Genomic DNA, 12627 nt, shown 5'->3' with positions numbered 1-12627 from the left:
AAATAAACACAAAAGAACAAAGGCCTACTTTTCTCTTATGATAGTAATGGCCATGGATTTGTGCCTGGAACAAAAAATTAATTCTTTCATCAAATGTAAACAAGAATTCAAAAATAGTAGCTGAAGGGGAAAGGGAAAGCAATGACCAAAGAATCTTTGCATTCTTTTCCCCCTGCCTCAGTCAGTGGAATTTTGACTAGCCTCTTTCTCTTCTTTGCAGTCCCTTGTCACAATCACCAATGTCTGAACAGATGAGACAGGATTCTTCTCAAAGGGCACGTCTTCACTGGCAATGTTAAAGCGCTACGGCAGCAGCACTTTAACGTGGCTGTGTAGTCGCGGCAGAGTGCTCAGAGAGAGCTCTCCTAGCACTATAAAAAAAAAATCACCTCCACAAGGGGAATAGCTTCCAGCGCTTGGAGCGCAGCGACAATGGCACTTTACAGTGCTGAAACTTGCAGTGCTCAGAGGGATGTTTTTTCATACCCCTGAGCGAGAAAGTTGCAGCGCTGTAAAGTGTCAGTGCAGACAAGCTCAAAGTCTGTCAATATAAATTATAAATGGACGACAGTGGTATACACTACAGTACAGTGCTAGGCTCTGAAACTGGTGCAGCAGTTCTGTATTTCCTTGATAGGGTGTGTCTACACTACGGAATTACTCCAATTTTACAGAATTTGATTTTTGGCAACAGATGGTATAAAATCGTGTGCATGCATCCACACTAATCACATTAATCGGTGGTGCACGTCCATAGTGCTGGGGCTAGCGTTGACTTCCGGAGAGTTGCACTGTGAGATCCTGCAGTCTCCTCTGCCCATTGGAATTTAGGGTTGAGATCCCAGTGCCTGATGGAGCAAAAAAACATTGTCGCAGATGTTTCTGGGTATGTGTTATGTCCCTCCCTCCCTTCGTCTCTCCGTGAAAGTAACGGCAGACAGTTTCTCGCCTTTTTTCCTTGGATACCTGTGCAGATGCCATACCACGGCAAGCATGGAGCCCGCTCAGCTCACCATCACCGTATGTCTCCTGGATGCTGGCAGACTTGGGACAGCATTGCTACACAGCTACAGCTCATTGCCTTTTGGCAGCAGGCGATGTATTACGCCTGGTAGCCATCGTCATCGTACTCCTGGAAAGGCTTTTGGAGTACCTCCAGGAGAGCTTCATGGAGATATCCCTGGAGTAAATCCCCCCTCCGCGCGCTTTGGCCTCTGGGTGAGAAGGCTATGGAACTTGGGGAGGGGGTAGGGCAGTTAAACAGGGGCTGCAGCAGCACGTTGTGATCCTGCTGCCGTTCCTGAAGCTCCACCAGACACCGGAGCATGTCCGTTTGATCCCGCAGTAGCCCCAGTGTTGCATCCTGCCTCCTCTGATCTTCCTGCCGCCACCTCTCATCTCGATTGTCCCTCATTTTCATCCCTACTGTCCTAACGGTCATTGGACGCTTTTCTGTACTGTGATACTGTGTCCACTCATTCAGATCAGGTCTTTCATTGCGGGTCGACTGCATGATCTCAGAGAACATTTCATCGTACGTGCATTTTTTTTCACCGCCTTCTCTGAGATAGCCTTTGGGATGGAGGAGGGAGGCTTGAAAAATTTGCAGCTGTGGGAGGGGAAAAAAGGGAGAGAAGTATTTAAAAAGATAAATTTTACAGAACAATGGATTTACTCTTTCATGGTGAACAGCACTATTCACATTACATAGGACATGTGATTTCAGTGCAAGGTCGCATTTTGCATCTTTTATATTGAGTGTCTGCGGCTTTGGTGTTAGGGAGCACAGACACAGGGCCGGGCAACAGATTTCGGCTTGCAGGCGGTCATGGTAAGCTGTAGTCTTTTGGCTTCTGCAACCTTCATAAAAGCAGCATGTTCACATGCAGCAGCAGAAACCAAAGTAACCCCCCCCATCCAATTCTCTGGGATGATCTCTTTACTCCTCCCCCCACTGTGTGGCTGGTTCTCCCCAGAAACCTTCTGCAAGGGCTGTACCTCCAGGAGAGCTTCATGGAGATGTCCTTGGAGGATTTCACTTCCATCCCCAGACACATTAACAGACTTTTCCATTAGTTGTACTGGCAGCGAATGCATCCCAAGTCCTCAAGGCAAATTAATCATTAAAAACACACTTGCTTTTAAACCATGTATTATATATACAAAGGTGCACTCACCAGAGGCCCCTTCTACTGCTTCATGGTCCGGAATACCGCCTTGGGAGGGTTGGGTGGGTATTTCAGTCACGGTGAGAAATAGATCCTGGCTGTTGGGGAGAATGGTGTGCTGTGTGCTCTCCTCAAGGTCGTCCTCATCGTCGTCCTCATCTTCCCTGTCCGCAAAATCCTCAGGCATGGCTGAGAGTACCCCCTTTTCAGAATCCACGGTCAAAGGTGGAGTGGTGGTGGCGGCCCCTCCCTAGAATTGCATGCAGCTCAGCGTAGGAGCGGCATGTCTGTGGCTCTGCCCCGGAGTGTCCATTTGATTCTTTGGTTTTCTGGTACACTTGTCTGAGCTCCTTAACTTTCACACTGCACTGTATTGAGTCCCTGTTGTGGCCTCTCTTCATTGTGCCCTTAGAGATTTTTTCAAATGTTTTGCCATTTCGTCTTTTGGAACGTAGTTCTGATAGCACAGAATCGTCTCCCCATACAGCGATCAAATCCAGTACCTCCTGTATGGTCCATGCTGGAGCTCTTTTTCGATTCTTGGACTGCACGGTTACCTGTGCTGATGAGCTCAACTTGCCAAACAGGAAATGAGATTCTAAAGTTTGTGGGGCTTTTCCTGTACACCTGGCCAGTGCATCTGAGTTGAAAGCGCTGTCCAGAGCGGTCACAATGGTGCACTGTGGAATAGCTCCCGGAGGTGAATACCGTTGAATTGCATCCACACTAACCATAATTCGAACCTGTGATATCAATTTCAGCGCTAATTCCCTCGTCAGGGAGGAGTACAGAAATCGATTTTAAGAGCCCTTTATGTCGAAGGAAATGGCTTTGTTGTGTGGACGGGTGCAGGGTTAATTTGATTTAACGCTGCTAAATTCGATATAAACATATAGTGTAGACCATAGAGTCCTACTATTCTGAAATAAGTGTCCACACAGGGTCTTAAACAAGTAAATTTCCAAGTTAGACAAGCCCTTAAGTTGATGCCAGGAGAAGCCTATCTATGTTAATACATAGGTGTTAAGGGGGAATTGTATTCCTTTAACTGTTGTGCAGGAATATAACAGAGCCTTCAATCCTGACCTGATTAGATCACAAGTGAGAGCTTGACTTTGCTTAGCATCCAGAAACACAAAATCACCACACCATTTGAGTTGCAAATTGTTTATAACATTGGACTTGTGCCTCATCTTGATTCTTTATGATCTCTAAAGAAGATCTAAAATATTTTTTTTTTAAATCTTGATCAATTTTTCCCTCAAACCCTAGTCTTTTCTGGTTGTGCTGAAGGTCTTGTTGAAGAGTTCAGGCCACGTTTATTTTGGCACCTTATTTGAAGGAATGTGGGTGTGGAATCTTTAACAAAGGCAGCTTCTGTATTGCTAACTCACATTATTTTATCATGAGTTCTATAATATTAAGTGTTTAGCTCCTGGAGTCATGTGACTATTTGATAATCTCACATTTTCATTAAAAAATAAAGTAAGTTTATGGCCCTCATAGTTCTGAAATAAAGCTTGAAACTGTGACCTGAGTGGATCCTAATGGTTCCAAAACCAGAAAGCAAGCAAACAAATAAAAAAAAACAGACAAAATGAACCCCTAAACCAACTGCATTATTTTAAAAATATCTCTTGATTTAAGATAATCTTACAATTTTTGTTTGCCTGACTGATGCTTTTTCAGTGCGTAGGATTGGCAGTACTACAACCTTTATCCAAAATGTTATTCATAGAAGTAATACAGGAGTTTAAAAAAAGTTTTCCCTTCTCAGTTGCTCAGCTTTTCCCATGTTGATTTTTGTGATGTCAATATTTCACTAGTTCTCCAGCATCACTGAATGTTCCAGGCAGACAAGCCCTCATTTTTAATGTAAAATACAAATAGATTAATAAAAACAAAAATCTTTTCGGCTTTCTGTATAATCACAAAGAAAAAAAACTGGGCGCAAGTCCAATTTTTCTCCCTTTTGCATGTCACCGTTAAGAAAAGCTCCGGTGTTGCACGTGATGGCTGAAGGGCCTTAACGGAGCAATGTGATGGAAACTTGCATGTTGTCTGCCCATGCTATGCTTGGCTTTATCCTATGTTCTCTATCACTCTTATGGATATCACCCCAATTCCAAATGATATAGGGGGAAGAGAGCATTATTTATCACACAGTGACTTCAAGAGAGGTAACTTGCCATCTGTGCAGTGTTATGGCAACTTTTACTTCAATAACTGGGAAAAGCATGGACTGCAGTGGTAGGGCTATGCAGTGTATGTGACTTCACAGTGCCATTGAAACCCACTTCCATTGAAACTACTGCCTGTTATTTTAATGCTAGGCATGGGCTTCGTGAAACCAAGCATTAATGCCTGCAGGTTGCTGCTAAATCTGTGACATCTCTCTTAATATCTGTACAGCAAAGTTTGGCCAGTATTGTTGTTTTGATTGGCTGTTTTTGTGCAGGAAAGGTTTCCTTCCCCTTTCATCTTTAGGATCCACTTGCTTGTAGCCATAAGATATGGGGAATTTGTGTTTCACAGCTACATAATCCAGCTATTGTTACCCCATAGGACTGGCAAGATCAAGATACTCTTGTTTTGGTGATGTGTTCTGGTGCCTGTTGAGAGGCAGCCTAGGCTGAGAGGCAGGAGATCTGGGTTCTCTCCCTGTGTCCACAACAGATTCCCTTTCTGTTCTTAGACAAGTTACTTTGTGTCTCGGTTTCCCCGTCTGTTAAGTAGAAATATTATTATCAACCTGCTTCAGAGGGATGGTGATTCTTCATTAATGTTTGCCTGGTGCTCTGAGATCCATCCTCATAAAAATGTTAGTATTTAGGTTGTGGTGAATTTGGGAGGTGAATAAACAAAAATGAAAGCAAATATTTAATATTCATACCAACTATTATTTTATGTCAGCATTTTGCTGTGTGAATCATTGTTTCTGAAACAGCTTAAAGATTGTATGTAATGTTTTTCTCTCCAGCAGGGAGTGGTTTCTTCATTACGGTATAGTAAGGAAAAAGTGGGGGAGGGTGAGAAATTGTATCAAGATCTTGCCAAGCAAAGTGTTTGTCATTGATCTTGTGGAGAGCTTGGAAATATCTATATTATTTTTATGAATATTGTGCTTGCCTTTCCGTGTTTGTTCATGTTGGATTACTTGCTATGGAGTTACATTAAAAGGAGTTGTTATGGAAAACAAACAGAAAAGGATAAATAGCCTAGAGAAGAAGGATCCCAGCAAACAGTCAAACTCAATAGCCAGATTTATAGCTATGAAGAAGCTTCTCCTCAGACTTAACCATGGTTACATAACAGTTTTCGTGAGAACCTGGAGATCAAGGCACTGATCAGTTAAAAGATCTTCCCTTCAGAAAAAGAAGTTGGAAGTTATCATCTGCTGCAGGCTGACACAGACTGACTGAGAGTCTGGGGTCTGCAGCAAAATAGATTGTAACTTGGGAGCCAAGACAACAGGATGGCGCAAAGTTTAAGTAATGTCTGCTTAGGGGCTTGAGAGTTATGCCTACGGCCCTACCCAAGCCACGGCCATGAAAAATGCATCACAGACAGTGAAATCTGGTCTTTTGTGTGGGACTCCTCATCCAAAAGGGAGTTGCAGGAGGTCACAAGGTTATTTTACGGAGGTCATGGTATTGCCACCTTACTTCTGCGCAGACTTCAGAGCTGGGTGGCTGGAGAGCGGTGGCTGTTGGCCAGGTGCCCAGCTCTGAAGGTAGCATCCCACCAGCAGTAATGCAGAAGAGTGGCATCCTTACTTCTGCACTGCTGCCTTCAGAGCTGGGTGGCCAGACAATGGCGGCTGCTGACTGAGGGCCCAGCTCTGCAGGCAGCAGCATGGAAGTGAGGGTGGCAATAAGGTATCATGCCCCCTTACTTCTGTGCTGCTGCTGGCGGATTGCTACCTTCAGAGCTGGACTCCTGGCAAGCAGCTGTCGCTCTTCAGCTGCTCAGCTCTGAAGACAGCACCACTGCCAGCAGCAGTGCAGAAGTAATGGTAGCAGTACCACAACCTCCCCTCCAATAACCTTTCAATCCTCTCACAACTCCTTTGTGGGTCAGGACCTCTACCATTACAACACCATGGAATTTCAGATTTAAATAGCTGAAATCATGAAGTTTATGGTTTTCTAAAACATATGACCATGACATTGAAGTTATGACAAAAGTATGCCAGTATGTGCATAGATCTGTCTTATTTTAAACCCATTCGCTGGAGTTCTGTGCACCTTTTGGCAATATAAATTATACTTCATTTTGAAAAAGCTGGTGGGCCTAACAGCCATCCTTCCATTCAGGCTAAATTAAGGAGCAGTTAAATGCATCTTTGTTTAGTAATAGCTGAAACAAGAGAGGCCACTGCCCAAAACATAGACCCTCATGGCAAGACTGAGCAGAAGTTATGCCATGCTGACTGAGGGGTTTCTTTAGGACTGATGCAGCAAATGCAGGGGGAAAGGCATTGATTAGTGGAGGTGTCTGTGTGTTTGTGAGAAGGAGGAAAATACACCAGAGTAGCAGGAGAAATAAAAGACTCAGGCCTGGTCTACGCTACGCGTTTATACCGAATTTAGCAGCGTTACACCGATTTAACCCTGCAGCTGTCCACACAACGAAGCCCTTTATATCGACATAAAAGCTCTTAAAACTGATTTCTGTACTTCTCCCCGACGAGGGGAGTAGCACTGAAATTGGTATTGCCATGTTGGATTAGAGTTAGTGTGGCCGCAATTTGACGGTATTGACCTCCGGGCAGTATCCCACAGTGCACCATTGTGACCGCTCTGGAAAGCAATCCGAACTCGGATGCACTGACCTGGTAGACAGGAAGAGCCCTGCGAACTTTTGAATTTCATTTCCTGTTTGCCCAGCATGGAGCGCTGATCAGCACGGGTGACGCCATGCAGTCCAAAATTCAAAAAGAGCTCCAGCATGGACCGTACGGGAGATACTGGATCTGATCGCTGTATGGGGAGACAAATCTGTTCTATCAGAGCTGTGTTCCAGAAGAGGAAATGCCAAAGCATTTGAAAAAATCTCCAGGCTATGAAAGACAGAGGCCACAGCAGGGACTCAGCACAATGCTGTGTGACAAGCATAACGGAAAGCCAAAGAATCAAATGGACGCTCATGGAGGGAGGGAGGGGGTACTGAGGACTCAAGCTATTCCACAGTCCCCGCAGTCTCCGAAAAGCATTTGCATTCTTGGCTGAGCTCCCAATGCCTGAAGGGTCAAAAACATTGTCGCCAGTGATTCAGGGAATATGTCGTGAATTTACCACTACCACCCTGAAGAAAAGGGAAAAAAATCATTTCTCCCCTCTTTTCAATGTCACCGTATGTCTACTGGATGTTGCTGGCAGACGAGGTGCTGCAGCGCTAAACAGCAGCATCCTCTCCCCTCCCCTCTCCAGTGGCAGACGGTATGGTACAATATGACTGATAGCCGTCCTCATCATCATCCTGTGAGTGCTCCTGGCTGGCCTCGGTGAGGTCGGCCGGGGGCACCTGGGCAAAAATGGGAATGACTCCTGGTCATTCCCTTCTTTAAGCTTTGTGTCCTGGAGATTCAGTCCTAACAGATGGTGCAATAGTGCTGGTAATCATCCTCATCTTAGCAGCTGGAGGCTGAGCCCCTCTTCCCCTGCCCCCTTTTTCATGTCTAATGGAGTTTCTGGACTATCATAGCAGTGGGAGGCTGTGCTCCTCTCCCCCCTCACCCCGTAGTGTAGACATACCCTCAGTCAGAACAACCCCTGGGAGCACGGCCCTGAGGAAAGCTGAGGGGATAAGTGCTGACTGGAAAGGGGCAACTCTGAGCAAAGACACTGTCTTTCATTGTTTGTTGCCTGCTGTGTTTAGGGAAACTGGACTTTATGCATTCCTTATATGTAAACAGGATTGCATCAAAAATGCCTAACTCCATCATCAGTTTCTCTTCGTAATGGAAACAACCCACAACATCCTGAATTTGACTTAGGGGTAACAATACTATTGGTATCCACAGGCTCCCAAAGGGAAACTCTTGCAGGTGCCAATTTCGTTGGGCTTACTAGATATTATGGTTGGCAAGCGTGGGGAGGGTGTAACCCTGAAATGTAGTTGAAGAGCCTCAACTTAAATGTATACCCCAAATTAAAAAATACAGAGACCAAAAAAGTGCCACCATGGCTGAACAACAAAGTAAAAGAAGCAGTGAGAAGCAAAAAGGTATCCTTTAAAAAGTGGAAGTTAAATCCTAATGAGGAAAATAGAAAAGCGCATAAACTCTGGTAAATGAAGTGTAAAAATATAATTAAGAAGGCTAAAAATAATGTGAAGAACAGCTAGCCTCCTTTTACTGAGCCAGGTGGGCTCCCTTCAGCTGAGTGAGCCCTTGTTCGCAAGGGAGGGTGGATTTTACCTCAGGGACTCATCACATGGCAGGGAAGGAGAGTCTGGTGCAGGGAGGCTCAGCTTGCCAGGCCCATGTTCTCTATGGGGTGCCCCCGGAGCAAGTGTCTGGCTAGGGGCAATGGGGCACGACGCAGGGGAAATTGATCCCGGGAGTGAGGGACTGGCCAGGAACAATAGGGCCCGGGCTGGCTGGGATGCCAGTACGTCCTGTTTTGGCCAGGACAGGCCCCTTTTTCAGCTCTGTCCTGGCCGTCCCTACTTTTTCACCAAAACATTTCTCCCGGCTGCAGGGCAGAGCAGAGAGAGGTAGCTGCTGAAGGCAGCAGTGCCCGCCAGCAGGAAACTGGAGACATTTTTCTGCTGGCAGGCAGTGCTGGCCTCAGAGCTGACACCTGGGTGGTGCAGAGATTGGGGGAGGAGGGGATCAGCCTCAGCCGGAGGAGGCGTGGAGCTAGGGGGAGGAGGGGATCCATACCAGCTGCAGGCAGCACAGGACTGGAAGTGGGTATTGAGCCCCAGCTGGGACTGATCACTTCAGCAATATCAACTCTCTCCTTGAGTCCCCGCTCTATTGCGTCAAACACAAGCTTGTTTGTCTTTACTTCAAAGGCCCTTCATGGCCTATCCCCCCCCAACTAGCATCTCTCATTCAGTGTCAAAATGTTAACTCCTGGCTCCGATCAGCCCAGGATGCCAGCCTTCATTGCCCCACTTGTTAACATTTCAAACAAGCACCTTTGTGTTTTCTCCTATGCTGCCCTTCATGTGTGAGAGGAGCTCTCCTTAAACATGCACAAACTACCTCATTAGCCTCCTTCAAAATCTCTCTTCAAAACTCTCCATAAGGCCTATGAAAAATGGTTAAGCTGCTGGTACACTAATATCACTGTCTGCTTTGCTAACCAATATTGTCTCTTGTTTTACTTTTACTTCCTCATCTGTCTACATCCATCTGTTGTATCTTGTCTTGTAGTTAGACTGAAAGTTCTTTGGGGAAGAGACTGTCTTTTTGTTCTGTGTTTGTGCAGCCTACCATAGTGGTTCTCAACCTGCAGCCCAATTAGCACACAGCCGTGGCCCTGCTATGCACTTAAAAAAATTGCAAAGCTTGCTGCTGCTCTGGTCTGGCAGAATGTGGGGCCGGCTGATGGGGAGATGGCAGCAGGCAACCCTGCTGGAGCACTTTTGCCAGTAGTGAAGGCTAAGCAGCCCCTTGTGGCAGGGGAAGAACTGAGCAGTCCAATGCAGGGGGCCCTGCCAGGGAAGTGGGTCCTGAGGGAGCTCAGCCTGTGCAGGCCCCACTCCTGCTCCAGCATGGCTATTCGCACTGCTTCTCAGGGGCCAGAGCGATCCCTGGCTGCGCTGCCAGCTCAGCCTGGCAAACACAGTCATCTCCCAGCAGGGTCGGTGAGTGTGGCTGGGGGGCAGGGTGTGGGAGAGTGGGTCTCGAGGGGCCTAGGGGGGTTCTGGGAAGTGAGGGTATGTGGGACGCTGGGCAGTGAGGGGCTTGTGGGGGCTGCTGGGCAGCATAGACACAGGTTTTATGCAGAGCTCTGCTGCTGGCCCCGCGTCCGGGTCCTCAGCTCTGCACCTGGCCCCGCTCTGTGGAGAGGTCTCTCAGCAAGGGGTGTGTGCTGGGCATATGGATCTGTGGGGAGTCTTAGCAGGGGTCGGTGTGGTCATAGGGGTTTGAGGGGGGTGTCTCTGGGCAGGAGAGCGCTGGGCATAGGGAGTGGGGGGGCACTGGGCAGGGAGTCAGTGTGGCGCATGGCACGGGTCTTCCCTCAAAGGGAAGGGGCACTCTGGCAGCACAGGGCTGGCCAGGCCAGTGTGTGTCTGGCACAGTGTTTCTCAACCTGTGGCCCACAGTGGTAAATAGGTTGAGAACCACTGACCTAGCACAGTGGGATTCTGGCCCATGACTGGGGGCTCCTAGGTGCCGTGTTATACAAACAATAAAAGTAGCCAGGTCCTTGACCACAGATGTTACCAAGCTTTCCAGGGGCATAATTTTGTTGTGGGTTAGAATAATATATTTACAAAATTAAAATTAAAAAATGGACGTATACAAAGATCACTGTCAGGGCATGTCTACACTTAACTCCAGAGTGATTGATCCAGTGGGGGTCGATTTATCGTGTCTAATGAAGACACGATATATCAACTGCCGAGCGCTCTCCCGTTGACTCCAGTATTCCACCGGAGCGAGAAATGTAGGCGGAGTCAAGGGGGGAGCGTCAGCACTCAACTTATCGCAGTGAAGACACCGTAGTAAGTAGATCTAAGTACATTGACTTCAGCTATGTTATTCACATAGCTGAAGTTCCTTAACTTAGATCGATCTCCCCCCAGTGTAGACCACGCCTCAGTGAAGAAAAATGATGGTTGTGCAGTGTGTGCATACTGTTCTTTCAGCTTTGCTGTCTAATACTAATGATACATTATTATACTGCTTGGTGAACTTGATAATGTATGTACTTAAAATGACAAAAGGGGACACTGTCAACTTTAAAAGCACATTTATGTCCGAAATGTATTTACCTCCTATTGTTACTTGTTACACCTAATACTATTATGATAGAAGGAAATTGAAGGAATTTTTTTCGTTTTTTTCCCCACACTGTTTCTTCGTTTGACAGCACTTAATAATAGTCAGTTTCCCTGTATAATCCATTTACCCATCTTGTTTCTGTGGGTCTTTCGTACAGCAACATTGAAGAGGAAAGTATTTTTAAAAACAGGAAAATGTGACTGTAAAATCACACAAAAATGGGCAAGGCATTTAGGGTAGGAGTGCTACTTTGAAATCTTTTCACCTTTTTCTTTTTTCTCCCCACTTTGCCCCCTGCAAATTGACTAGATTTCAAGTTGTCCCTTTAATGTAATTCTTCTCCCCCTCTCCCTCCCTTTTTTTTTCTCATGATTTCTGCGCTGTTGCTAAAGCTTTAACTGGGAAAATAAAGGTTTTAAAGAGGAATAATTTATTTATTTCAGACTGTTGGGAAGAAATTACCTCCAGCTACAGCAGCTCAAGAGCCAACGAAAATAGAAATGGACAGCAGAACCAAGAGTAGGTCTCACTGTTTGTTTTTCCTCATTTGCACTCAGAGCTATTGAGCCTTTTGGGAAGTGTTGAATACTTTTTTCTTAGGTTTTAGTTTGAGCAATTTTCTGTATGTCTGAAAAATAATAAAAGCAAGACTACAAATATATTCAGCATGGAGCTTTTGAATTTTCAATGTTTAGACAAGCCACTTTGTTTCTAAGATGCTTTTGAATTGTTTTTGCCCTGATAATTTTACCCCTAACTCTCTGCCACCAAAAATAAAATAAAATTACATCATTCAGCCTCAGGCTGAAAGCACTTATAGATGAGTCAGATTTGAATGTGATCCAGCTTCAAACTGCAATTTATAGGTGTGTCGTAGACAATGCCCTAATAGTAACACTCTTCCTGTTTTTGTTTTTTGTGTTTAGTTGTAAACAGTTCCATCAGGTGGCAGAGTTTATGTAAGAAACAAAAAATCCAACAAAGTATGAGCGTCTTAGTGTGTATAAATCATTGGTACCTAAAAAAGGATAAAAGTCATAATTAAGCTTCCTAGGAAGATCACTGCTTTGTCCAATGGAGACATATTTAACTATCATACAAGGCAAATCAAACACAAACCGCTCATGCTTTAGTCTTGTTATTTTTTTGATAAAAATTATAATTAAATGTGTTGGGACCTAAGAGGAGGTAGTCAGAACTAAGGGGGGAAATAAAGCCTGAATGAGCAAAGAAATTGATTAGAAAGTGAAACTTAGTATTTCTAGGTCAAAATTCTCCCCTCTGGTCTACACTTGAGGGTCTTTATTACACATTCTCCATTTACTCCCTTGATACTAACAGAGATCTCCACAGCTGATAAGAAATCTGTAATGTAGAATGGATAGGAGAATATGGCTCATAGAAATTAGAGCTGGAAAAGACCTTTCAGTACATATGCAGTACAGCATTATTAGTCAATTATTTTTCAGTTTTAAATGAACCAAAAAGTGATTT

The 12627-nt window shown here is 45.2% G+C and overlaps 1 protein-coding gene across 6 annotated transcripts in view; it reads left to right on the top strand.

Moving 5' to 3' along the window:
* SH3KBP1 (SH3 domain containing kinase binding protein 1) overlaps positions 1–12627 on the top strand; it is a 366732-nt gene that overhangs the window by 245978 nt on the left and 108127 nt on the right. For 5 of the 6 annotated variants that reach the window (XM_030574488.1, XM_030574496.1, XM_030574505.1 and 2 more), the window contains one exon: positions 11577–11652. In XM_030574488.1, coding sequence (XP_030430348.1) covers positions 11577–11652 — 76 coding nt within the window. Of the gene's footprint in view, positions 1–9862; positions 9990–11576; positions 11653–12627 lie in introns of those variants that run through there. The other variant, XM_030574524.1, reaches the window with a different exon arrangement.

Source organism: Gopherus evgoodei, chromosome 1, assembly GCF_007399415.2.
Source record: "Gopherus evgoodei ecotype Sinaloan lineage chromosome 1, rGopEvg1_v1.p, whole genome shotgun sequence".
In the NCBI taxonomy this organism is placed as follows: domain Eukaryota; kingdom Metazoa; phylum Chordata; order Testudines; family Testudinidae; genus Gopherus; species Gopherus evgoodei.
Note: the sequence above shows the minus strand (reverse complement) of the source record. Positions and strands in the feature narration are given on the sequence as shown.